Source organism: Anopheles coluzzii, chromosome X, assembly GCF_943734685.1.
Source record: "Anopheles coluzzii chromosome X, AcolN3, whole genome shotgun sequence".
In the NCBI taxonomy this organism is placed as follows: domain Eukaryota; kingdom Metazoa; phylum Arthropoda; class Insecta; order Diptera; family Culicidae; genus Anopheles; species Anopheles coluzzii.
Window position 1 is genome coordinate 18,948,278 of NC_064669.1, and position 26,838 is coordinate 18,975,115.

The 26,838-nt window shown below is 38.5% G+C and overlaps 4 protein-coding genes across 21 annotated transcripts in view; 3 read left to right on the forward strand and 1 right to left on the reverse strand.

The window, feature by feature from the left end:
• The window catches only part of LOC120947225 (disintegrin and metalloproteinase domain-containing protein unc-71), a 110,470-nt gene extending 105,941 nt beyond the window's left edge, over positions 1–4,529 (forward strand). For 17 of the 18 annotated variants that reach the window (XM_049608742.1, XM_049608738.1, XM_049608756.1 and 14 more), the window contains one exon: positions 1–2,059. This exon is cut by the window's left edge and continues 476 nt beyond it. Coding sequence is in view for 1 of the 18 variants with exons in the window: in XM_049608772.1 (XP_049464729.1) it covers positions 4,271–4,277 (7 nt within the window). In the remaining 17 variants the exon portion in view is untranslated. Of the gene's footprint in view, positions 2,060–4,270 lie in introns of those variants that run through there. The other variant, XM_049608772.1, reaches the window with a different exon arrangement.
• Positions 4,530–9,517: 4,988 nt separating this feature from the next.
• Positions 9,518–13,444, reverse strand: LOC120953600 (type-1 angiotensin II receptor-associated protein-like). Its single transcript, XM_040373719.2, has 3 exons — positions 12,981–13,444; positions 12,718–12,864; positions 9,518–12,655 (listed from the first exon to the last, which is right to left on the reverse strand). Exons 1-3 carry the CDS (start codon positions 13,023–13,025, stop codon positions 12,368–12,370), a joined length of 480 nt encoding a protein of 159 aa, XP_040229653.2. The 5' UTR covers positions 13,026–13,444; the 3' UTR covers positions 9,518–12,367.
• A 2,933-nt stretch (positions 13,445–16,377) lies between these two features.
• On the forward strand, positions 16,378–21,936 carry LOC125906832 (uncharacterized). The gene is made up of 2 exons (XM_049607438.1): positions 16,378–18,016; positions 18,091–21,936. The coding sequence occupies exons 1-2, from the start codon at positions 16,850–16,852 to the stop codon at positions 18,094–18,096; spliced, it is 1,173 nt and encodes a 390-aa protein (XP_049463395.1). The 5' UTR covers positions 16,378–16,849; the 3' UTR covers positions 18,097–21,936.
• A 3,246-nt stretch (positions 21,937–25,182) lies between these two features.
• LOC120957470 (RNA-binding motif protein, X-linked 2) lies at positions 25,183–26,150 on the forward strand. Its single transcript, XM_040379693.2, has 2 exons — positions 25,183–25,531; positions 25,616–26,150. Exons 1-2 carry the CDS (start codon positions 25,518–25,520, stop codon positions 26,091–26,093), a joined length of 492 nt encoding a protein of 163 aa, XP_040235627.1. The 5' UTR covers positions 25,183–25,517; the 3' UTR covers positions 26,094–26,150.
• Positions 26,151–26,838: the final 688 nt, after the last annotated feature.

The window sequence follows — 26,838 nt, forward strand, 5'->3', positions numbered from 1 at the left end:
TGAACGGGGCCGGATATTTCCATTGAAATCGAATCCCCCCAATTCAACCCAGAAAACACCCGCATTACCCTCTCCCGCTCCCTTTCGCTCTCCTTTGTTGTACCTTGCCTCCCTGCGGCTACACCGGAGGTTCAACAGGCTACGGGCGCCGAACTGCGCAGTGCGCGGATGATGGGATGAGGACGGTTTAGTGCGGTATATCGTCGCGATTAGTACACCGCCTCCCGTGGCAGGCAGGAGGACGTGTAGCGAACGGAATAGTGAGAAGCTACGACCAAAGGTGTTGTCCACGAGAATAGAGAAAAAGAAAAATGCAGATAAATGCAGCAGGACAGTGTATGTATGTATGTGTGTGTGTGTATTTTAGATAGAGAGAGAGAGAGAAAGAGAGATTAAGAGAGAAGCGATAGCTAGTAATTACAAGAAACTAAAACTCGAAATGCAGATGGACAGGGCCTCAAGCAATGTGAAATGATGAGCACATTTTCAAACTAAACCTTAGCAAAAAGCGTTTCCATAACAATCCAACAGCTCAACAGTGACAGTGAGGAAGAGTGGGTAAAGTGAACGACACTTACAAAAACCTAAAACAGTAAATAGTAGACACTACACACACAGCTGCAGATAGTATTACTTCTTTCTACGACCTGTTTTGAACCGAGCGTACAAACGCTCCCCATATTTTAACAACTATATGTATGTCTCTCTCTCTTTCACACACACACACACACACAAACGTCACATCAAATTGCATCACAGTGAGAACTGGTGCCTAGGGCGAGTGTTGATGCAATATCAATCGCACATGAGCTACTAACAAACAACGCATTGCAACGGAAGCCGATCGACCAGAGTATGCCCTCGTCTAACACATGCGATTTCCAGGCGGGCACTCCTCTCACACTCCTCATCAAAATCTGAGCTTAATTAAAAGATAGATTCTACTACTTCGTAAGACAATTGTGCGACAAAAAAAAAACATTTCACTCCGAGTAGCGGGCAACCCCTGACGAACGCCCTCTGTCGGTACGAAGCTGCAAATTCTGATCCTCCTGCGATTTGATGTGATGGGGTCGATCGAGCACGAGCGATAAGGAAACATATGCGAGAGTGAAAGAGTGGAGGAAAAATGGTGAAGTTAAGAAATAAAGATAGCAACAGAGAGAGACAGGAAGAAAGAGAAAGAGAGAGAGAGAGAGAGAGAGAGAGAGAGAGAGAGAGAGAGAGAGAGAGACAGCGTCAGATATTGCACGGGGAAAATGAAATAATAATATTTCAAGAGCTATCCTCTAGTTATTTGTTAAAAAAAACTGTTCTTTCGTTAAGTTTACCGATATTATGATGCAGAACACGCTAAGCGGAAGAGGAGATATTTATTACCATCCGGAATCAAAAAGCTAAAACCACAATACTGTTTAGTGCCTCACATTGTTTGTGGAAAAGAAAGAACAGCAGAAACGCAAAAACAAAGAAACCTCTAATTTATATATGTTTATCTGGCTTATCAACTAGCGAAATGTTTTGTATTTGAGTTGGAACGGATCACAGAATGAAATAATTTGTCATTTTCGTTACACGCTACTTCCATCTATTAACTGGCATTGCGAAGGTAAAGTGGTATTAGATATTAATTTACCATAACGATAAGCATAGGGAGTAGTGGTGCCGCGTATGTTAATTAAGGTGAGCTCAAACGTATGTGTAAGAAACTAAGCCAGTGTCATTTACCGGGAGCAGATGATGTTAATGTAGCAGCGCAAAGCATCCAGTAACGTATTGTAACGCCGTTTGTTGCTATTTCCAGTGAATAACAACAAATAACACCGCAAAAACGGCAATAACAAATATATACTAATCAAACGACTGGTGAGATAGAGGAGGCGCGTAATGCGATTGAATTAATAAGTGGATTAGAGCAGTAAGAAGCGATCGAAATGGATTTGTTATTATAGTAAGACCATTGAGAACATAATTTCCTACAAACAAAGAAAACAGCACTTCATGCGCCGGCACATTATCCTAAGCATACTATCTAATTAAGGGTATAAGATACATTATAGGATAAGTAAAACGTAACTCGAACAACAGATTGCCGTAGGTAAACGCACTATTACTTAATAGTAGCCAGACCGTGGCAGGGAGAAGGAAATAACTAGCCAGAGGAGTTAGATTCGACAGCCGCGGATAACATAAAATTGTTACTATCAGATCAAGAAGATGATTAAAAACAAGCGCACGTTCACGAAAACTAACGAGTGCGGAACAAAAAATCGGATAGCCGATATTTGTTACACACATTAGGATAATAAATTTTTTTTAACGAAATGTATTGTAATCTTGTACGAACAGCGTGGGTTCTTATTAGTCGTTAATGATGAGGTAGCAACAGAAAATTCATCTAGGAAGAGAGAATAAACGTGCAGAATGTTGTAAAACCATCACGTCTATAAACAAACTGATAGGCAAATGTAAAAAAAAAAACACGTACATAAACAGATCCATACATACCTATACAAACAAACGCACACGCGTATAGTGTGCTCACTTTGTGAAGTTTGTAAAGACGAAAATCAAGTAAAAACAACAAAACAACAAAACCAAAACAAATACAGTAGAAAACAATGGATTACAAGCGAATCAAGTTGATCACGCAACAGTGTGCAAAGGTGGCTTTGCTGTGAAAAGTAAATGGCAAAAACAAGGTTCACGTCTGTATCGCTAGCGTGTATGGAATAGTGAAAAAGATAACTAATAAAACAATTACAACCAAACACGCAACACATTACCGAAAGCAAGGATAGATAAAAGGTAAATAAGATAACACAAAAAGAGGTATGAGAAATAGAACATAGGATAGCAACAAACAGTAAGCGAAGAAAACAAAACAGTGAAACAAAGCAAACATTATAGAACAACAAATCGTGAACGTGAACAGCATAATAGTAAAACGAGAGCCACGTGCACACACACGCCCAAAAGTTCTAGAAGAAATGTGTGTAAGGTTATGTATTGGTGAAGGGAGGCAAACGCACGAAAAAAAAAGCTAGCAACAACACCTTACCAAATTACAACAAAGCAACGGTCAAAAACTTTAGAATAGAGGAAGAAAATAAATTTGATAACTGAAACATATTTAGCTAATTAATAAATTTGGTAGCATACATAGCATATAAATAGAAAAGAGAAAATTTATAGGAATACTAGTAAATAAAAAGTGCAAGCGTGTGTGTGCACGTGCTCCTTCTCTTTATTGCGCGGGCGCGCGTTGGTAGGTGCGTGAAACGGTTTGATAGGAACAAATACCCAACATTGTTCTAATTATCATAGAAGCGAACATTATCATTCGAATTTCCATTGTGTAGCAGTCGATACTAGAAGAATGCGAGAGAGATGAAGGGAATACACAACATAGAAGAGAAAAAAAACTCACGTTCTACGAGACAGAAGAGGGACAGACGTTCACGTTCAAGCTGATCGTTTAATATGAAGGTAAACGTAAAGGAATGTAAAGGAAGATTAAATAAGAGAATAGCAGTAGAAATAAATAAACTGCACTTTTCGGCTTTTATGTCGAATTCGAGCAGCAATCAGGAAACAGAGTACTAAACCTACTTGAAAAAACAGTCGAAATTAGCGGAAATCCTGACATCCATCCAGCATCGACACACTACAATTCAGAATCGCTCTCACATTCCTTGCCACTACTCCTTGTTTTTCGTTTATCGTTTCCGTCTCACTACCGACTGATAATATGTACATGTGCGTGTGTGCGTATGTGTACGCGAGTGTGCGCATTTGTGTGTGTGTGTGTGTGTGTTTGTGTGTGTGTGTGTGTGTGTGTGTGTGTGTGTGTGTGTGTGTGTGTGTGTGTGTGTGTGTGTGTGTGTGTGTGTGTGTGTTGTGTGTGTGTGTGTGTGTGTGTGTGTGTGTGTGTGTGTGTGTGTGTGTGTGTGTGTGTGTGTGTTTAAGACAGCCGATCAAGGTGTCACTGTGAACGGATTTTATCGCTAAGGGACAGAATTGTACAACACCACCCGCAATTGCATGCTGTTTCGATTGAAAGCTAAAAGTTGACGCTTGTGCGTTTAGGGTTGCAACAACTATTACTACTACTATCATTACTACTGCTGCTACTACCACTACTACTACTATTACTTTTATTTATCATAATGAAGTGCACCACTCAATCCTGTCACACTCCACACGTAAACACTTACTGCAGGCCGACAAACTAAACCTTGCAAAATTCCACTCTTGTCTTTGTTTCAAGTACCTGAGCGGAACCGGCGTTATTCGGCATGCGACAACCTTGGCTATAGTTACCATCGGTCCCATACTTATGGCTCCGTTTATGGTAACCGACCGGTCACAAAAAATGGAGACAGGCGGAGAGTGAGAGAAAGACACAGTAAACATCTACACAGGTGATAGTAAGCGACAAGAAAAATGCCAAGAAGATAAATCTTTATCAAACCTAGAGCAGTGAAATCGAGTTTCTTCAACGTGAACATAAAAGGGAAAATAATATGAATGAGACATGAAAGGATAAACTAAAATGGTACAGATACCTAAAAAAACAAACGAGGAAGAAACGTATTAAATTTGATGAGAACTATGGTAGATAATGTGCATTTCAGAGACAAAAATCATCACAGCACCGTTACTGTTTTATCATACTTTCTTCGCATGGTTTTTATAAAGCCGTGTTCACACAGCCCATATCCTACAAGAAAATATCTGCTAAACACACTTTTTGTCTACAAGACCGGGAAAATCGTGTAGCCTTCGAAAGCCAAGCAATCCAAGCTATCCATCGCTGGATGGACAACAAGAATCTATTGCTGCAATCTTTTGCAAGACCAAAAGCATGTTCGCGTTTCAACATATTTTTTTCGAATGCTCCCTATGCCAAAGTCTTCTAACTGTGGTATAGTGTGGTTTACGTATATAACATATAACAATTATATAACAAGAACCCGCGTTTTTCGATTTTTTGTATCCGTCCTCCATTTTCTGACGAATCCTTTTCTGGCACTTGTTTCTGGCAAAAGGGGAAAGATTTGCAAACAAAGATATGACTTGTGTGAGCGTACCTAATGTTTGTCTTTCATTTGATATGTTTCTTCAATACTGTTCGGAATGCTTTTTATTGTATCGTATATTGTCTTCTCATCGTATAGTCATACTTATTTTACAGGATGTTTCGAGTCAATAACGAATGTAAATAGCATTATTAATCGATTGCGCGATGTTTTTCAACGACTGTCGAAAATCTAACATTTAACAGGTGAAGAACCCCGTTTTTGACCGATAAATAATGCAGTTAATATTCGAAACTGACTCGGAGAACCCTTTATTTACATACATATATTTACCATTACAACCATGTATGGCTCATATTTGATCTAACATGCTCATTTCACCATACTATGTTGAGTCGTAGAAAGAGAACACTTTAGTAAAGAAAAATGAAAAACAAATAGAAATCTAAATGCTCATCTTAGCCGGAGTAGAACAATAGTGAAAACACCTCAAAACAGCCCATTTCATGCAAACGTCAATTTGGTTTGAAAATATCGAAACGCTCATTTGCACTAAGCACAATTAGCCTTGCTAAAAAAAAGCGTCGCAACCGTGCACAAACATACGCACACACAAATATGCACCAGGCACTCAAGGGACTCTTCCGTGCGGTAAAGGTTAGGGTTACCCATAAACTTTTCGTACCAAAGTTTGGTAGTTACTACTCTATTCACAGCAATTGGTTGTAAACCAGCGTGTCAAAAATATTCGCGTATTTTTGCATAGCCGTTACAGTAAATCTCGACGATTATGCATTCTTCTTCAAGTGAAGTATGGGATTGTGACACTGTACATTTGACATATGTGTTTACGCAACATTTAACAAAACACGGTGTACTGTAATCTCTTGTCGCGTGTGCAATGGCTTTATAAAAAATATGTCAAATGTTAAAGTGCCAGCCAGTCTTGTACACCGCCCATGTAGACTGGGTGCTGTCTCAAACTGAATGCGACCACTTTGTTGTCGAGCGCAAACCAACACAGCATAACGAGATGTGAATGAAGAAAATAAGTGAACAAGAAAGGCAAACAACTGTCGTTCTGAAGCACCAACAACAACAAAATGAAACATGTCAAGCAAACACACACAGACAAAGGGATAATTTAATAACGTATAAAATTTAATTAAAACAAACAACAGAAACGCTTCAGTAGAGAATAAAAGACAGTTTGATCGATCATGAAAACAGAAGGAAAACAAGAAGGAGAGCTATGAATATAGAAAGACAGAGAGAACGAAGGATAAACATTAAACTTAAATACAATACTACAGTAATTGAAGATATCAGTTGATACAAGTAACTTCCCTCATCCCTCGCTGTATCAACCCAATCAACATCTCCTTCTTTAAACAGATAAACATGAGCCGGATGCTGCGCAACGTAATGAATTGAAGGCAACAACCAAAAACAGGAGTCCACAAGACGACCCTAAAGAAAGTGTTAGTTGATAGCAGTACAACTAACGTACACGACCATGCATACAGGAGATAGAGGAAGGAAACGAAGAAAACACATAGCCCTGATAATGAACTCTTATATAATAAATCAAAATAGAATAATTCATCCAGTCATTATATAGAATGCGTAAATGTAGCACATGTGAGCGAAAATGAATTAAGAAGAAAAAACAGTTGAAGATGAAAAGAGAAAACGGTTACATTTATGGTATGAACGTGGAATGAAAAATTGTCGTAAACGTTATTCTAAATTAATTGTACATATTTGTCACTAGCGTCACTAGTTAACTAGAAGTTAAGAAATATAGAGCTGAAATGAAACATCCTGTGTACTGCTGAGGGTAAAGAATATAGCGAGAGAAAACTAATGCAGAGGAAATCAAATTCCCAACAACAACAAAAATAACGATGAGAACACCGAAATAGTCGTTTGGTAGTGACGACGCGTTCGACGTATAGTATAATGCATGAGAGTAACACATAAAACACACACACTCACAGGCGCACGCGCACACACACACATACACACACACACACATACACTGATACAATCAAGCAAACGTACATCTCAATTATGACCGTAATATTACTATCCTCTTTTACTGGCAGACCAATAAACACTAACACACACAAACATGTAAACAGGACAACAGAACTAATAAACTGAGCAACAATACAGGGTTTTCCAAGTTACTTTCGAATATAAACATTATTTTCTTTCGCGAACAAGAAGTTTTTCCACATCACTCTGTTATTTCATTTCCTTCACGATAATTTTTAATTTCCTCAGAATGATTTTTAACACTTCAATGTTTTCAACCCCCGGTGAAAAAAAACAATTGCAACAGATCGTTGAAGTGTTGAAAACCATACTGAAGAAATTAAAAATTATTGTGATGGAAATGAAATATCAGAGTGCTGTAGAATAACATTTTGCACACGGTGAAAAACAATGTGTACATTCGAAAGTGTCTTGGAAACCCCTGTAAAACGCCACAGTTTAAATTGTAGCTAATTCATTCGATGGCAGATCAAGACCACCAGGCTACAACTCTCATACATGTTAAAACTACTTTGTTTGTAGTAAATAGTGGTTCAGTATACGTGTTTGCTATGTTTATAAATAGTTTTACAAAGAAATCTTGGCGTTTTTTTATTATTCGGGCAGCTTTAATGTTGTTTAAAAAAATAAAATATTTACATGCATATGTTTACAGATGCTAGAACCTGAGATTTGTTTTACTGCCTAATTATCTTAGAAATCACATACAAATTACCTTTTGTTCTAACAGTTTTAAAAGTATAATGATAATACTAAACTTTTTAGAACCAATATACTCCAACACACATGTGTTAATAATATAACAAACACGTATACATCCCGAATCATAGATCTACCACTGTCTAGCATATATCATGCTGACAACAAAGGGAATGAACATTAGGAAACAGGAGGCACACTCCAAAATGACAAAGGCAAACCATAAAATCATTTTGCACACATGAAATACACCGCTCCACACTCTCGTTGCAGGTTTTTCAAATCATTTCCGCTGTCTTCTCGGAACAGATGATTGTCATTTAAAAAGAGACTGTTAGCACACCCAGGTGTAGACACAAAACACTTTCCATGTACTTTAATACGTGGCTGTAATAGTTTGATGTAGTGAAATACCATACCGTTTCCGAGGCAGAGTACTGGTGGAACAGGAGCATCTTTCTTTCTTCTTTTGTGAGAAAAGCGCAGAGGAAAACATGTTCATGACGCGTGATGAATAGTTAATGAGTGGTTGTTGTTGTTAAACTAGAAAACAGTGCAAGAAATAATAAGGAAGTTACACAAAACAGGAAGAAAACCCAAGCGAAACTAACTAAATAAAATCAAAAGCAAAGAAAGGAAAAATAAGAAGAAGAAGAAAAAGAAGAAGAAGAAGAAGAAGAAGAAGAAGAAGAAGAAGAAGAAGAAGAAGAAGAAGAAGAAGAAGAAGAAGAAGAAGAAGAAGAAGAAGAAGAAGAAGAAGAAGAAGAAGAAGAAGAAGAAGAAGAAGAAATAACAAACAACATAGCAAGAAAATACTACTAGGGAATAAAACGAAATGACGTCGGTTGTAGGTTACGGCGCGAAAAAGGTAAGCGATGAAATGCACATTTCAAACATGTCTGGTTAACATTTCGTTTTCTTTTTTTTCTGAACCTGTTCCAAATTTTATCACGCAATTCATAACGCAGCGCAAAAATTGATAACATATGATAAAGTTGTAAGAAAAAGAAAAAAATGCAAGAAGAAAAAACAAATCTCCCAAACTAAACATTCAACAGGAAACTGTCATTGAACAGATACAGGAATAACAAAACACATTCTAACGCATTAGCAAATCACATTAGAGGTGCACCAAATAGGGGTTTGGGAAAGACATGCTCACGCTATGGACATTGCGTTAAGTAAAAAAAAGCTAGACGAACTAACATCGAATAAACAATCTATCACAATCACACGCATACCACACACATAGGCACAGCATATACAACATTTAAAAACCAGTGTGCTAACGTGTTTTTTAATGCATCGTCTCAAAGAAAATAACAACAACAGCCACAACAACGGTCATGTAAATAGTGCATAGGAGCAGATACTTGAAAGAAAAACACAAAAGAGAAACAATAAACTAGCACAAAAACAACGGTAAGGAGCTAACTGTCTGTGCTCAAAGCGTTAGAGAAACTGAACTTATATAGGTTTTCTATCATTTCAACGTTACATACTTGCACGAAACATAAGCATAAAACTCTATAGTTATTTTATACATTTTATAAGCTAAACTTACTTTGGTACCAACCAAGTGCACTAAATTGCAAATCGGAAAATATACTAGATACATCAGGAAAACGTGAAAGCTGCTCAAACGTTTGAGTAGTACACACGGTAAAACCGTAGCTCTAAGTCCCACAACCAGAATGAGACGAAATTTCAAATGAAATAAACCCCAATTGACTTATGTACAGGCGAACGTTATTGAAAAGTAGTTTAAAAAAAAGAGCAGGAGATTGAAAAAAAAATTACAGAAAACAAGCATTCTTACTCGACTGACTCAAAAGGAAATGAAATACCGAAACTACCGCTAGACATACCATATACAACCACACCCCGAAACACACAATCACGTATCATGCACATTTGTAAAACTAAAATGTCAAACAGGAAACTGAACAGACAAAACGCATTTTATGTTTATCATATCATAATGGGAAAGGAAATAGACTAACATGGAAAAAAATCAACTGTTCATTCAAACTCCTCACAACCCTTTTCCGACAAAGATCGTAACGTCTGAGCAGCAGAAGGCAATAAGAGGAACAAAACAAAAACAAGCAACCCCACGACGTTCGTTCATACCAAGCTAATGCATGAAAAAACATGGAAAACTATAAAGCAGGCAAAGAAGAAAATTGAGCGTTACAAGGTAATCGAAGAGAAAGCAAAGGAAAACAATACTCTTGTTAAGCATTGGAAGAAGAACAAAAATTACATCTCACATAATACTGCCGTTTTTTGGACAAAACAAACAAAGGAAGAGAAAAAGAAAATACAACACATCCAATCACTTTAACAAAGAAACACATACACACACATTGAGGTAGGTAAGAAAAAATGTGGAAAAATAAAGCATATTTGTTACATTATTCCGCTATGTGTCATATTATCTCCAAGCATAAGTTTTACTCGGTGACTCAAGAAAACGAAAAAAAAAACAAAAACAAACACAAAAATACGATTACTAAGAGATGTGTAAAGCAAAACACGTAAAAGTAGAAAAGAGAGAAGCAAAAAAAACATAGATCACAGAAATATAGAAACACCTAAAGAACGGGAACAGCGGCAAAGGTTAAACTGCCGATATTCGGAAGGGCTAAACAAATCTCCGGCAAATGTGAAGGGATTTACAAGGCGAGGGCCTCAATAACTTCCTTAAGTAGCAGTGGTAACATTTACAATTAGCAGCAACTCACACACATACACCCACACACACCCAGAATACACTCATACAAACACAAAAACATGACGCGTTTCCGATGATCGCATGGAGTAGTGGAAGGCAATTGAAAAAAATGGCATGAAAGAAAACCAGCCTAACGGCAAGAGATACACTATGTATACATTATACACTTTTACACTGCAAACAACCACACATTTACACAAAATTCTACATTAAGGAGACAGACAGAGTTTAACAAGAGAAAGCAACAAGCAAAAGAACATGAAAGCAAAACAACTAGCATTGGAAAGGGTTTTCGGATCGTAGAAAGCTTGATAAGAATTCGAATGTGGAGCGAAGAAATAGTGGTACACACAGCAACAACAACAAAATACACATATAGGACAAACAAAAAAACATGCGAAATGAGATCGGCGAATAGCTAAGGAGATAGCAGGCGTGCGTTAGTGCAATGTGTCGACAGGGACAAGAGGGACAAAGTGAACTTTGTGTTAATTTTTATAATTGAAAAATAAAATTACAGTTATTGAAGAAAAATTGTAACAAAATGCCCCCTTGTGTGTTTCGTGTCTTGTATTCGATTTTGGTTTCATTCACGCTAATCATTTTCAAAACAAACAGGTTTAAATAAACTATTCTCTAATTCTTAACTCATTTATTTACTGCTAGTAGGAACAAGAACTACCTACCCATACTGAGACGATTCTTCCGAATCATAATGCGTTATCAAGGCAGCATTTTCCGTTATCACTTAACATAAACGGACATTAAACTTTACAGTATTCGATTAATGCATTCGGCATGGGAAGTTTTTTTGGTTTTGTTTTGTTTTACATGCACGCAGTCCATCCCCCTCTCGTTATCAACTGGACATACTACTGCCTCCAAGACGATTTATTGCGACTGTACATGCGCATACGTAACGTAAAAAAGAGGAAAAAATACGGGTGTCTTTAAGCAAATTGTTACGTTAATATCATTTAAATTTAAGTTTTCAGTTTTAGAGAGTTTACACGTGTCTCTCCTTCTCGATATTCCGAGAATTCTCGTTGTGGGTGTATATTTTTACGCGAAAGAAATAAAGATAAAGCATATTTATGATAAAGTGACTTACTATTGCCGGCTCGCCGATGCTTCAATCTGGGTCAGCCAACTCGGTTCTCTCGGCTAAAAGTATAGAAAAATGTGAATAAACGTAAAAGTTGTACCTGTTGGCAATTAATGGCATTAAATTGCTTTTTTTTTCTTTCAAGGTGCTATAAGTTTTGACAACTGTTTTAAACACAAGTAAGAGTCTAGCTACAGCCTACGCGAAACTAGCTGCTTCATGGTGAGAAATTAACGAGCTAGTCAAGCTTATTGTTTTTGTTATGTTTTTTTTAGATCAATCCGATCAGTATTACATTTTTTTATTAAAATTTTAACGGGAAAATAGTAAATCATACATTAAAAAATCAACAAAAACCTGTTAATAGCCATGTTCTACTCACTATGTTGCAAGCTGGATGATGTTACGTTACTTCACATGATTATGGCTTCGTGCGCATTTGGTAAAAAAGGCAACACGAACAAGAAAGTAAAAGGCAAAAGCCTCGCTTCTCTAAATGGCGCGTACCTGCATGCTACCATTTCTAAAGATTCCGCTTCAGCTAGCAGGTGCTTGGGTGGGTGATGAAAATGATTATTCGTACCGTTTCGACGGAGTAGCAAGAGGCGGCAATGATAACATTGCACCACGAGATTCATGTGTTTAGCGCGGATGGTATCGCAACGATCGCCACGATTACGTTGGGGGGGGGGGGGGGGGGGGAGGCGCTCATAACGAGGCGATTCACTTAAATATACCCACGTTCACCTGGCCGTGCGACGGCGTTTGCTGGTGCGGTGCATCGATATCCTCGTAGCTGGTCGGACGTTCGCCGACCACGCCCGTGCCGCCCTGCCCGAACTCGAAGCTCCCGCCGCGGTCGGACAGTTCGCGCTGCAGCAGCAGCAGGCTGAACGGTCGCAGCACGAGATTCAAGATGGCAAACACCGCGGAAAAGATACCGTGCGACGGGAAGTATGAGATGATGCCCATCAGATCGAAGAAAAAGCTAAACCCATTGATGACGGCACACTGGAATGGGAGAGCGAATGTTAGCGGAGCGGTGAGCTGCTACCAAACAAACATTAACGTACGATTTGAACCGCATCGATCGATTCGCGGCAATGTATCGCCCAGAACAGTGCCACCAGGTAGAGCAGGTTGTAGAACAGATAGGCGGACGGTAGCCAGGCACTGCCGAGGGCCAGAACGATCAGGATGAAGTGCACGAATGCTATCAGCTGCGCGGGTGGGCATGCAGGAGGAAGTTGCCGATATAGAACAAAGAAAAAAAAACACAGTACAGCAAACCCGATCAGATAAGGGCCAAATGCGTGGGAAAACGTTTTACGATTACCTTCAGGCGGGTGTGCATCGAATTCATCGCTCGCTGAATATCCATCACTTACTGGGCAAGCCGACCCTGGGCCGGGACCTGCTGTGACTCAACGGGCAAATGAACGAGTCCGCTCGGTTACCTCCCTTTCTCCTCGGCTTACTTTTTGCGTTCTAACCAGAATGGCTTCCCTCAGATCCCGGCCGACTGATGCCTCCGGGCGAGTGACTCCTAAACGGACGCTCACACCGCTGCACACAATGCAACACCGCCGGTGGCACTTTGTGGGCTTCCTGCGGTTTCTTGATCTCCTTCCGAGGGGGTATCAAATTTAACCACAAAGCACACAACCAGAAATAGCTCTTATTTTGGTAATTTTCAAAAAAACTGGTTCTTTTGTTTACATCTCTCGCCGAACAGGGGAACTGTCAGCGCGATCGTGGGGATGGTCCGGGGATGTATTTGGGAACTAGCTGCTCCGAGCCTGTCCAATCCAGTGCCTTGTACGATGGCATAAATTCCACAATGCTTTTGTGTGCAGAAACAGTGATGCAATTAAGTGTACCTGCACATAATATAACTTTTAGCTCAAAATGCTTTTGTGTGCAGAAACAGTGATGCAATTAAGTGTACCTGCACATAATATAACTTTTAGCTCAAAGTTAAAACTTTAAACCAAAGCTTATGTGCGGAAAATCAAACATAGCTCAACGGTTATGTGAACTAAGGTGAATATCTAAGCTACAGGTGGGATTATGGTTCGGGTATTTAGGGCTATGCTAACTTGAACCATGACAGATGGCGGCAGAAGTTTGATCGAACGGTAAAGACAGTTCGCACCATATCTGCTTTATTACATGAAGTGATACATTTTTGGCTCATCACACCTGATTGCATTGTATTTTGATTGCTTGGAGAGGTTTTGGCTCCTATCAAGATTCGCTTGTCTTGTTTATGTCGTCACGTTGCAAGCAGCTGGGGTCAAGTATAGACGTTTTCTGCACCACCCTGTGTTTCATCGTTTTGGCCGATTATATGTCTTTGGTAAAGGTAGGCTCAGCCCACTACGTTACATTGGAGAAGCGTTACATCCCTTAAAATATTCCCAAGGACATTTTTAGCATGGTTTTGTCATCCATGGGACCGACTAATGTACATTATTTGAAGAAAAATAATTTTGAACTGCGATGAAAATCTAATTTACAGTACAATACATTTACAATACAAAATATAATAATTAAGGACCATAAACGGCCGCAAAATAACGCATACTTCGAATTTCCAAGTAAGTCAAATCTCGTGATTTCCAGCGAAAATATCATTAATTTTCGTATAATTTTGCAAGTAGGGGGTGGATTAAGCCATTTAGTTAATTATTTAATATGATTATGACTTAATATAATACAGTAGAACGTCGATTATCCGAGCAGCTCGGGACCGAGCGGATGCCGGTTAATCGATTTCCACGGATCCAAGAAATGTCAAATTCGTATAAAATTATAAAAATTCACTGGTTTTACTATAAATTCACATCAAAATAATCGATTAATCACTAGTAGAATATTTTTTGAATCAATAACAATAGATTTAAAATTGTTTTTATCATAAATGAAGTTAAAAAGTATCACTAGACACTAGATTGCTGCACAACAAATGTTTTTGCTAGCCGGTTCATCGCAGAAAATGTTCGCCAACTGTCAAATTCATGCGCACGGTTAAGCCACCCGCCGGTTAATCCGTCCCCGGAAAATCGACGTTCTACTGTAGTTTTAAATCTTCTGCAAGGGTTTTTAACATGTGATCAAAAGGGAAATTATTTGTCATTTGCCAATTGATGTGTCAATTTGTTGTGTTTGAACTTTTACTACTTTATTGCACGTACAAAATAAATAATACAACACAATACACAATACAATACCCAAGTAGCACAATCTTGTTAAGAAACCGTTAAAAGTATGCCTTAAAGTATAACTTTTAGCTTTCCATACAGCAGTAATTCCAGGGCTTAAAACACTGCGTAACGCTTTCCTGGCTTCGTCAATGTTTCGTTAAATTTTAAAATTTAACCGGAATTGTTAACGAAAAGGATCAAAATTAACGAAAAATCGACAAGGATGGCATTATGTTTCTTTCCGTTTTAGTCATCATGTTTCTATTTCTTCGTTAAGCTACCTTTTTCATTATTTCATGAAATAAATTAATGAAATTTGTATTTGTTATAATAAATATCCATCATATTGGTTGGATCCTACGGCAGGACATAAGGCGGGACTCCAATAAGGCCTCCAGGCTGCCGATAAGGCCTGTGTCGTACTGGACGGCCCGTGTTTCGCGATCTGGTGCACCTTGATGCTGTTTTTATACAACCGACTGAGATCCACCTCCTGTCCGGATGGTTGTTGTTGTTACTGTCTCCGTAGACGTCGTTCGATTTCAGTGCCCAAACGGATGCCTTTTGCGGGAAGAATTCTTCTCGTGCACCATATTTACCGAGGTGCACCATCATTCCACAGCCGCCGCCACCAAACGCTTACGTGCTCTTGCGCCGCAGGTTCGTCAGTATCACACTAGAGAGCGAGGCTATCCCGGTGGCTGTAGGCGGCAGGCGTACAGCTGTTGAGCACCGTCGAGATGATGGAAATGTGGGACATGGGGCGCATGTTTTGCTACGGCTATTGCAGTGCTGACGGTAGTGCACGACCGCGAGGCAGGAACAATATTGGACAGCGTCATTCTCTACATTTGATGGAGCGGGCGGAACTCTACCACCGAGTTTAAATGCTGTGAGAAAGTTCGGGAAATAGCAACGAAATATTAAAAATATAGTTAATGCGATGATAATGGTGATAATGATACACTAACCTGTTGTATAAGCTTGATAATACACAAATTACAAGCTGTTAAATTTGAGGCTGCTTGCTTTTCTTGTCGCCTTTCACCACACACGAAGCTTGACGAACTTTTTGACATTATGAATGGCTACGCAGCACGTACAGTATGTCTCAAAAAGTATCTTCATCAAGAGCAAATTAATTTAAACAAATAATTTAATGATTTTAAAGATAACATATTTTTGGTTTGGAAAATGGTATGCGATATATTATACGACGAAAATCTCCATTAAAATTAAACAAAATATGTTTTTTTTATTTTCTGTTTAATTGCCATATCAAATGAAGAAAAACTGAAATCAAATTTAAAAAATGTGATTAAAATAACGAAGTGTTTTGCAATTAAAATCAGGGCGCTTAATTAAATAAATATTAATAATAAAATGGTTTTTAAATACTGCTTAAACTACATAGAAACTACATAGTGTTGATAAAATTTGAATAACACTGTCAGTTATATTTTTTTTTTATTCAGGAGTAACGGTCCAAAAAGGCCGTATTGCTTAACTGTCAGTTATATTGGCCTGAGTAAAAAAACAAGGTAACGGAACATGTCGTTATGCTGTAACGCAAGCAAATGTCTTTTTTTTTATTTCTCGTAAGGACGGCCTGGTTGGCCGAATCATTATAAAAAAAGCAAATGTCATAATCCCTTAAGAAACTCTATTTGATTTTTAACGGCTTTAAGAAACTGTTAATAATCAAATAGAGTTTCTTAAGGCTACTTGGGTAAACACTTTGTAGAAATTAGAAATTCGAATTTGTATATACCTCACACATACACCTTGACATCCTTACACATACACCTTTTCTATATGTACATCTTGTTTGTGCGATCACACCTAGGTTTAAGTATCTCAGGCAATACTGTCAAATAGAGATGTCATTCGTGATTGAGCGCTAAAACAGAAAACACGCAATTCTTCAGCCTTCAGTTAATTCTTCCGAAATTAAGAAAGATTACAATTCAGAAGTGGGATAAACCGTTTGTGCCGAAAAATGCTTACAAAAGAGGAACTTCTTTGTGCTTTGGAAGTTGCTAACATCGAAGTGCCTCCGAAAGCAACTTTACCACAACTACGCATGTTGTACGAGCAAAGTGTACCGAAAAACAAAATGGAGGAACAATCAACCCAGAATTTCATTCCTCAAAGAGTGTGTGCAGATGAAGACGAAGTGACGAACAATGGAAACCACGTTGCAGCAGCCGCCATCTTGATGAAAGACAAAGCTGCTCCGACATCTTCGACGCAAGGTGCTTCATTCGACGCAACTTCTCATCAATTGGAATTAATGGCGCTACGAGCAAAAATTATGGAAATGGAACAGCGGCAGACGTTTACGGATGGTCGATTGGTTCATCCCGAGGAGTTGAAACATTTGATACCGGAATTTTCTGACGGCCTCGGTATCAATAAGTGGATCAATACGATTCGCTACAATAGCGAATTATATGGATGGCAGGATCGCACGATGCTTTTATATGCAGGCAGTCGGTTGACTGGAGCAGCAAGCGAATGGTACAATGGCTTCCGTAACACTTTGAAGACATTCGACGAATTCGCTGACACAATTAAAAAGGCTTTTCCTGATCGCTGTAACGAAGCCGTTATTCATAGCCAATTAGCATCGGTCTACAAGAAAATTTCTGAGTCGTACACAAGCTATGTATACCGAGTAAATGCGCTGGGAATGTCAGGCCACGTGAGTGAGGAGGCTATCATAACTTATGTCATCAGAGGACTTTCTCGTGACCCTCTCTATGATAGCCTTGTGACCAAGGATTACCGCGATATTTACGACCTGATTGACAACATTAAGCGATATGAATCCCATCTTCTGTTGCGCAAAAACCCAGAACGCCGCAGCCCATCTCACATCAACACCATTTCCCCGAGACCGATTCCACCAAGACAAACGACGACAGAACCTCTTCGATGTTATAACTGCTCGAATCATGGACATCATTCATCGCAATGCACACAACCTCGCCGAGCTCCGGGTTCCTGTTTCCGATGTGGTAGCACATCACATGTCATTCGCAACTGTCCTGTCCCAGATAGACGTCAACTAACGGTTGCTGCGGTACAGGGCAACGACAATGAAACAGCGCATCTAGATTCTGGGGAAAATGGAAACTTCGTTCAACTTGAGGCCTATCAGGAGGTAAGTGTAGCTTTTAAGAGAAACAATGTTTGGAGCCCAGGGTTAATTATAACATCTCTTTTTGATTCCGGTAGCTCTAAAAGCTTCATAAATGAAGCCATTGTTCCGGTTACAAAACTAAGCGCTCCCCAACCAAGTGGATTTCGAGGAATAGGAAATGTGAATTTACAAACTCTTGGAACAGTACAGCTAAAACTTAGTTTTCGTAATCAAACATTCATTCACAATTTCTATATTTTACCAAAAAGCTACATGTCCCTATCCATGATAGTAGGGAGAGATTTGTTATCAGAATTTAACATCACACTCGCTCAATTCCGTAAACATTACAGCAAACTTATGCTGATGAATTTAAATAAAGATAAAATTCTGAACTTAAAAAAACCGGGTTTTTACCATAAGCTCCAAACGTTGGGTCTTTTACGTAGTTCGATCCAGGCTCCCTTACCAGAGGTATGCAAAGATTCGAAATTGTCCGATCCCAATATTTCTTCAAAATTCATTTCGATATCAGACAAATCTGAACATAAACAACAATATGACACAACTTTTTCTGAAATGTGTTCTATAAATATTAGCGATGAGGCTAGCACTATAAATGTTGGAGAACATCTTTCTAAAGAACAAGGCATTGCTTTAAGATCAATAGTGTCCAATAATTACATTAATTTTCCGGATAAACATATAATACCATCTGCTCATAAAATGCGAATTAGCTTAACTCATGATACTCCTATTTTCACAAAGCCTAGACGACTTTCTTTCGATGAAAGGAATAAAGTAAAAGTCATTGTGAAGGATTTATTAGAGAAAAATATAATAAGACCCAGTAACTCTCCTTATGCTTCCGCACTGGTACTCGTTAGGAAGAAAAATGGCGAAATTCGTAAGTGTGTCGACTACCGACCTCTTAATAAAGTAACAATCCGCGACAACTACCCGCTTCCACTCATAGAGACGTGCCTAGAACACTTGGGCAATAAAAAATTCTTTACGTTACTAGACCTAAAGAGTGGTTTTCATCAAGTGGCAATGGACGAGGATTCAATTAAATTCACAGCGTTTGTTACTCCAGACGGCCAGTACGAGTACACGCGTATGCCCTTCGGATTAAAAAACGCGCCAGCTGAATTTCAGCGTTTCATTAATACAATTTTGCGGAAATTCATCGAGAATGAAAAGCTGGTTGTATACATTGACGACATTCTCATAGCTTCTCAAGACTTTAAAGAACATCTTGAAATAGTTAGTGAAGTTTTGCATACTCTACGAAATAATGGGTTGGAGCTACGGCTTGATAAATGTAAGTTTGCTTACGATGAATTGGATTACTTAGGATACAAGGCCAATCATTCAGGTATTTGTCCTAGCGATAATCATGTAAAAATTATCAAAAACTATCCTGTTCCTCAGAACACAAAACAGGTACAACAATGTTTAGGTCTTTTTTCGTTTTTCCGGAGGTTTGTTCCACATTTCTCTAGTATTGCAAAACCACTTACTAATCTTTTGAAAAACAATGTTCCATTTATTTTTGATGATGAGTGTAAAAAAGCATTTGAAACACTCCGAGATAAATTGATAGTAGCTCCGGTGCTTGCCATATACGACCCTAAACGCGAAACTGAACTTCACTGTGACGCAAGTTCGATAGCTTTTGGTTCTGTGCTTTTGCAAAAACAGGATGATGGTAGATATCACCCTATTTCGTATTTTTCCAAAACCACTTCGGCTGATGAAGCTAAATTGCACAGCTACGAGCTTGAAACATTGGCCGTTATATATGCGCTCAAACGTTTCCATACCTATGTACACGGCATTCCAATAAAGATAGTGACTGATTGTAATTCTCTGGTAGAAACGCTTAAAAATAGAAATTCGTCCGCAAAGATAGCACGTTGGTCACTGTTCCTGGAGAATTATAATTACATTATTCAACATCGCCCTGGACTAGCAATGAGTCATGTAGACGCATTAAGCCGACTGGAACATTTGGCTGCCTTCGATGATGTTGATATTGACTTCCAAATACGTGTAGCTCAGGCTAGGGATCCGCTTATCCAAACTCTGAAAAAAGAGTTAGAGACGACGGATGTCGAAGGTTACCAATTACAAGACGGTATTGTATTCAAACGATCACCTTCTAATAGGCTAAAATTATACGTGCCAACAGAAATGGTTAATAATCTGATACGATCAATACACGAACAAATAGGTCATTTGGGAGCCGAAAAATGTTGCAACCAAATAGATCAGAATTATTGGTTTCCTAACAGAAAAACACGGATAATAAACTTTATAAATAACTGCTTGAAGTGCATTATTCACTCTGCTCCATCTAGAGTAAATAATCGGAACCTTCATAGCATCCAAAAAGAACCTTACCCATTTGATACCTTGCACATTGACCATTTTGGACCGCTACCTACATCATCTTTAAAGAAAAAATACTTATTGGTAGTAATAGACGCATTTACGAAATTCGTTAACTTGTATCCAACAACTTCCACTAGTACAAAAGAGGTGTGCAATGCTCTAAAACAATATTTCTCTTACTACAGTCGACCTAAAAGAATAATTAGCGATCGAGGTACATGCTTTACTTCAGCCGCATTTTCCAATTTCCTTTCTTCTCGCGGAATTAGCCATGTGTTGAATGCCACAGGATCACCACAAGCTAATGGTCAAGTGGAAAGGGTCAATCGCATTATTCGTCCCATATTGAGCAAATTATCAAATCAGACCGACCATGTAGATTGGGTGACCCATTTGCTATCTACAGAATACGCTCTTAATAATACCATTCATTCGTCCACTCGTTTTTCCCCTTCTATGCTATTGTTTGGTGTTAACCAACGAGGCCCTTCAGTAGATATATTGACCGAATATTTAGAAGACAAAAACAAAGCATTTTCAGATTTAGAAACTATACGTGCAGAAGCATCATTCAATATTTTAAAATCACAACAAAATAATGAGAAACAACATGCTAAACACCATCGCCCTGCTCCCGTATTCAATGAAGGAGAGTTTGTTGTAATTAAAAATGTAGATAACACACCAAATTCAAACAAAAAACTCATTGCCAGATATAAAGGTCCATACGTTATCCACAAACGTTTACCTAATGACAGATATGTTATACGTGATATCGATGGAATACAAATGACGCAAATACCATATGATGGAGTGTTGGAGTCGGACAAGTTGAGAAGATGGATAGTGCCTCTGGGGGGAGCTTGATCGGAATATGTTCATAAAGCTACACTTAAGATTAAGGGTAGGGCTATACATATGCAGGAAAAATTGAGGTCAATTTCTCGTCAGGATGGCCGAGCTGTAGAAATTAGAAATTCGAATTTGTATATACCTCACACATACACCTTGACATCCTTACACATACACCTTTTCTATATGTACATCTTGTTTGTGCGATCACACCTAGGTTTAAGTATCTCAGGCAATACTGTCAAATAGAGATGTCATTCGTGATTGAGCGCTAAAACAGAAAACACGCAATTCTTCAGCCTTCAGTTAATTCTTCCGAAATTAAGAAAGATTACAACTTTAAAATCTCCAGTGCGGTGGCCGCGCACCAGCTGCACCGAGCGCCCCTACCGAGAGCTCCTGCTCGATCGGCTCGCTAACACACTAAGCCTTGAGCGATTAGTGTGTGCGACAGTGTGCGTGTACACACTGTCGTCCCCCTGGATGTTGACTGGTGGCAGCGCAACCAAGGTGGATTAAAAATATCAGGTGGTGGATTAGCGCCTTTGGGGGGTCGCCATAGTTGAGGGACTTTACGTCATTTTAAAACCGTTAACCATTGGTTTCCGCGCACAAAGCTTAGCAAATAGAACAGATTTCTTTGTTATTATGTGCATTTTTGTGTGTCTATTGATTTTGTCGAAAAAAATGAGATATATCAACAAAAGATTTGATGATTTGTTTATGCATGAAATTTAAAATCATGTGAGTAAGAGTTCTAATCTCACGTAAATTGTCCATGCGACTCGTAGATAATGAGGAATTAATATGAAAATTAAAAAAAAAATGATTTCTTTGTTTTTATCTTCAAAAATGTCGAAAACACAATGAATTATAGAATAAATTCACGGAATAACACTAAATAACACACTTTAATACATGTTTTAATGTTAAATAAGAACTCGAAAAGTCCAAAATAAATTTTTAAACAATATTTAATCGAAAAAATGGGGCAGATAAATTATATGAACAAATTTAATAAATGTAAACAAAGTTTGAATCCTGTGGACCTTACGTCAAGTGACGAATTGTCAAAATGCACTACAGTCCACCACCTGATATTTTTAAATCCACCTTGAGCGCAACTGCCACGGCAAGTCAAGGGGTCGGCACGGCTGCCCACATCACAAATCAACACAAGTCAAAGAACTGTAAAATTTAGAAAACCGCGTATCACCGAATCCGCGTTGAAGACTCCGATCTCGGGAACAACCCGTAATAGTTATTCTTAAAGTAACTATAAGAATGCAAAAATTAATGTAAAAAATCTGATTGATGTAAAAAAATAATAAGGTAATAATAATATTACTGCTTTTTTGATACTCAAGAATTATCAATAAATCTAAACTTTATTACCGATTGCTGAACTTTTTTCAAACAAAACAAAATACAGTGGAGCGCCGTTTATCCGGGCTTCTCGGGACTTGACCTCGACCGGATAAGTGAATAACACGGATAATGAGTCAAATAATATATTTTATCACCAATTTCTGATTAGTTTAAAAAAAATCCTATATGTTGATAAAAATAACTCAGTTTATATTAACTTCATGTTTTTCCTATGAGAATATTTGAAATTTGCCATGAATTATAGTGTTTTTTGTTATGATAATGTGCTCTTTTAACCACTACTTTAAATATCCTCCTCATAGCGCAATGTCACCTTTGTATTGAACTGTCATTTCTCAACAGCACGGATAAACGGAAAGCCGGATAAAAGGTACCCGAATAAACGGCGCTCCACTGTAGTTGCTTTTCTCATTATCACAAAAAAAATCAATACAGATGTCCCCCGAGATACGACTGTATTTGGTACCAAAAAAATGTTCCAAAGCAAGGCGTAAGTCGAAATATTCGTTTGACGAATATCTGTGAATATTAGGTTTTAAACCGTTTTTAATTGTGTAGTTTATGCAAAATAGTGTTCGATAATTTATTAATTTTACTCCAAAAGCCGTTTACACGATACAGATATTTAATATTGGGTAGTTCTGGAATCTTTGGAAATATGAGTGTAACAGTTATCAGCACGGAAATTCAAAAAATAGGGTAACTGTACAGTCTTTCCCCGAGTTACGCGAATAATGCGTTCCGGAGACATTCGCGTAACTCGGATTTTCGCGTAAGTCGAATATCACGTTTTACAGTAAAAATATACTTTCTTTATCATGATTTTTGATTGAATTTAGTTCATTTATGTAATTTATCACTTATTTGATTCAATTGGTGTGGAGAATTCAGTTATTACTGACTTTTTAGTGAATTAAAATTTTGAAATATTGCTAATTATTTTTCATTTGACAATTGATGGAGAAAATTGTACTGATTTGACATCTTAACTGTCAAAAATAAAAAAATCGCGTAACTCGAATTCGCGTACCTCGAGTGTCGCGTAACTCGGGGAAAGACTGTACCAGTTTTCGGCAGTGTACCTATTTTCGGCAGGGTAGCTAAAAACGTGAAATTCTGCACAAATGCGGTAAAAAAATTCACAAAATACAATTTTGTAGTGAAAGTGTACTTATTTGATATTCACATACGAAGTTTCACACCATTTCATTACGTATTTTCCAAAATATCAAATAAATTTTGCTTTTTTTTGGCAGCTTTGCTGTCAGCCAATCGTTCGGCCGGTTTTGTGATTAAGAGAATCAGAACAGTAAAACAATGAAAAAGTGGTGTATATTAAAGATTTTATGCTTATTTAATTTATTCTAACTTGTTCGGAATTTTAAAATCACGATAAACATGTTATTTTTCACTTTAAATGCTGCCGAAAATAGGTACACAGTAAATGTTCATTTTTAACAGCTCAATGTTGTGGGCTCCTGTCGAAACTCGGAACAATAACACACTTTGAATTTGGCAGAATATTCCTTTTAAAATTGATCAGAACACTACAATGCGTATGTCGACACATAATATGACCTTTCTTGTACCAAATATCACCAATTTTATGACAAAAAATGCACTAACTTAAGAGAAAAATAAATATTTGTAAGCCAATTCGCACCGTACACTATAACCATCAAACTGTCAATGGCTGCTCTGTTTAAACGTCGCATCAAAATGGCTGTCAAAACGGGCCAAAATAAGCAACATAAAATTAATAATTAAAGTGCTTTTTAACACCAATGTTAGGAAAGTAAGAGTGTTAAATTTTTTGTACATATTCACATTGATACAAACATCTTCTGACGCGTATTCGCGCTGCCAAAAATAGGAACACAGCCTGCCGAAAATAGGAACAAACTGCCGAAAATAGGAGCAAAATCAATGTTTGCATTTTCACGAATATTTATGAAAAAGGGCTTTGAACCGGCAAATAAAAACTATTGTAACATACTATGATAGTTTATCAACCAGAATAACAACACTTTCAAGAAAAATAATGAAAAATATTGATGTGTGAGCAATTTTTGTGCAACTGCTGCACTAGCCTGCCGAAAACTGGTACAGTTACCCTACATCATTTTTTCTCAATGACAACTTTTAACTGTCAAAATCAAAATCATCGTATCTGCGGATTGTCGTAACTCGAGTGGGTCGTAAGGGCGGTGGCAACGCAGATCCGATGCGATTTTATCAACGATTCTGTCAAACGCTATTTCTTCTCATATTCCGAAAATTTGAGTGATTTGAATGGTTCAACCATTAAAAAAGATAATTTCATATTGCTCCTACATTACCTGCTTAATTACATTGACAGATAAAATAGGATGCGACGATACGACGGAATCAAAATTTTTTGATTCCATCGTACGACGAAATCGCACGTCGGACGTTATCTGTCAAATCCCATATAAATATCGTCCGATAAAATCACACGGATGAGCGCTGCCACGGGCCTAACTCGGAGGACGCCTGAATTAAGACAAGATTATCTATCAATTTGCTCATCCACGACGGTTAAAACAGACGTTCATAAAATGCTGCTTGGGTTTGAGATAAACAGGCGTTACGCGTAACGCTAGCGTAACGTAGAGGACTGAGCCTTACTTTTACCCTGTCAGTTACATATTCAGTTCCAGTTACACAGCCGCCATCAACTGCTCTGAAACGTAAACAAACTACAAAAACAACCGCACCAGTCGCACGTTCGGCTGTGTTGGCGCAACTTTAACAAACTAATTCGGTTCAATCGCTTGTATGCAGAACGGGTGGCGATGCGATCGACCATACTGCCTAGCAAATCATTGTACATAATTAACAACGGAAAGCACACCAGCCCACGATGAATCCAATGACGTGAGTGTTGTAAGCCACACCGCCAGGCCAGAGGTGCCACAGTTTTAATGTATACACCTCCTTGTTCCTATAACCCTTTTTTAGAAACATGAAAAATGTCACCAAGCTCAGTGAGCAGGATTTGAAACTGGGCGGCAAAAGCTCGTGGCATGATCAGTACAAGTCGAGCGCTTGGATCTTCGTCGGCGGCCTGCCTTACGATCTTACCGAAGGCGACGTCCTGTGCGTGTTTTCGCAGTACGGGGAGATAGTGAACGTCAACCTGGTGCGCGATAAGGCGACCGGCAAGTCGAAGGGGTTCGCTTTCATTTGCTACGAAGACCAACGGTCAACCGTCCTGGCGGTGGACAATCTGAACGGCATTAAGCTCGTGGGCAAAACGCTCCGCGTCGACCACGTGCAAGACTACCGGCCACCGAAGGAGACGGACAAAACGGACGACGAGACGCGCCAGCTATACATGGAAGGATGCGCACCGAAGGCAGAACACCCGAGACCAGAAAAGCAAAAGGACCCAACGGTGAAGTCGGAAAAGCGCCACAAATCGATCAAGAAGGAATGAGACAAGCGATGCACAATATCCACAGTTTTGATAAATAGATTAAGGTACACAGTCTGATTCCGCTCACTTAAGTTTCGAAAGAAATCGCAACGCATCAATGAAATCAAGTACAGTCTTTCCCCGAGTTATGCGAATAATGTGTTCCGGAGACAACTCGGATTATCGCGAAAGTCGAGTTTTACAGCCAAAATGATGATTATTATTAATTTTCGATTAAATTTAGTTCATGTATGTAATATATTACTTTTTTCATTAAATTTGTGTAGAACAATCGGTAATTTATTTCTTTTTAATGAATTAAGACTTGAAAAATTTGCAAATTATTTTTCATTTGATAATTGATTGAGAAAATTATATTGATTTGACATATGAACTGCCAAAAACAAAAAATCGCATAACTCGGGGAAATCGCTGTGGAGCAACATTAGCAAGACGCTGCGCGCCGCCCTGAGCACGATGTACATCTAGGATGGAAAGTTTACCTTATACAACTTGGCCAGCGATCGATAGCTCGCGAGCCGCTTGCAACTCTTTGATTTCGAGATGGTTTGACTCTTTGATTTTGAGCTTGCAACTTCTTTGATAGAGCCAATAAAGATAGCTTGAAGAGGCAAGTCCACTTTTACCCCGCTCTCCTACTTGCCCAACGGGTAAAAGCGAAAAACAGATATTTTTATTCTTCATCACCGTTTCTACTCGTGTATAGTAGTGATGGGAAAAATGAAGTTTTTGTCGGAATCGATTC

Bases quoted from the DNA above. Each gene is read 5' to 3' on its own strand.
- LOC120953600 (XM_040373719.2), bottom strand. From the start codon at position 13,025: ATGGATATTCAGCGAGCGATGAATTCGATGCACACCCGCCTGAAG. The intron at 12,865-12,980 runs GTAATCGTAAAA...CCACCCGCGCAG, and splicing joins CGATGCACACCCGCCTGAAG to CTGATAGCATTCGTGCACTT. The intron at 12,656-12,717 runs GTACGTTAATGT...CTCCCATTCCAG, and splicing joins CGATCGATGCGGTTCAAATC to TGTGCCGTCATCAATGGGTT.
- LOC125906832 (XM_049607438.1), top strand. From the start codon at position 16,850: ATGCTTACAAAAGAGGAACTTCTTTGTGCTTTGGAAGTTGCTAACATC.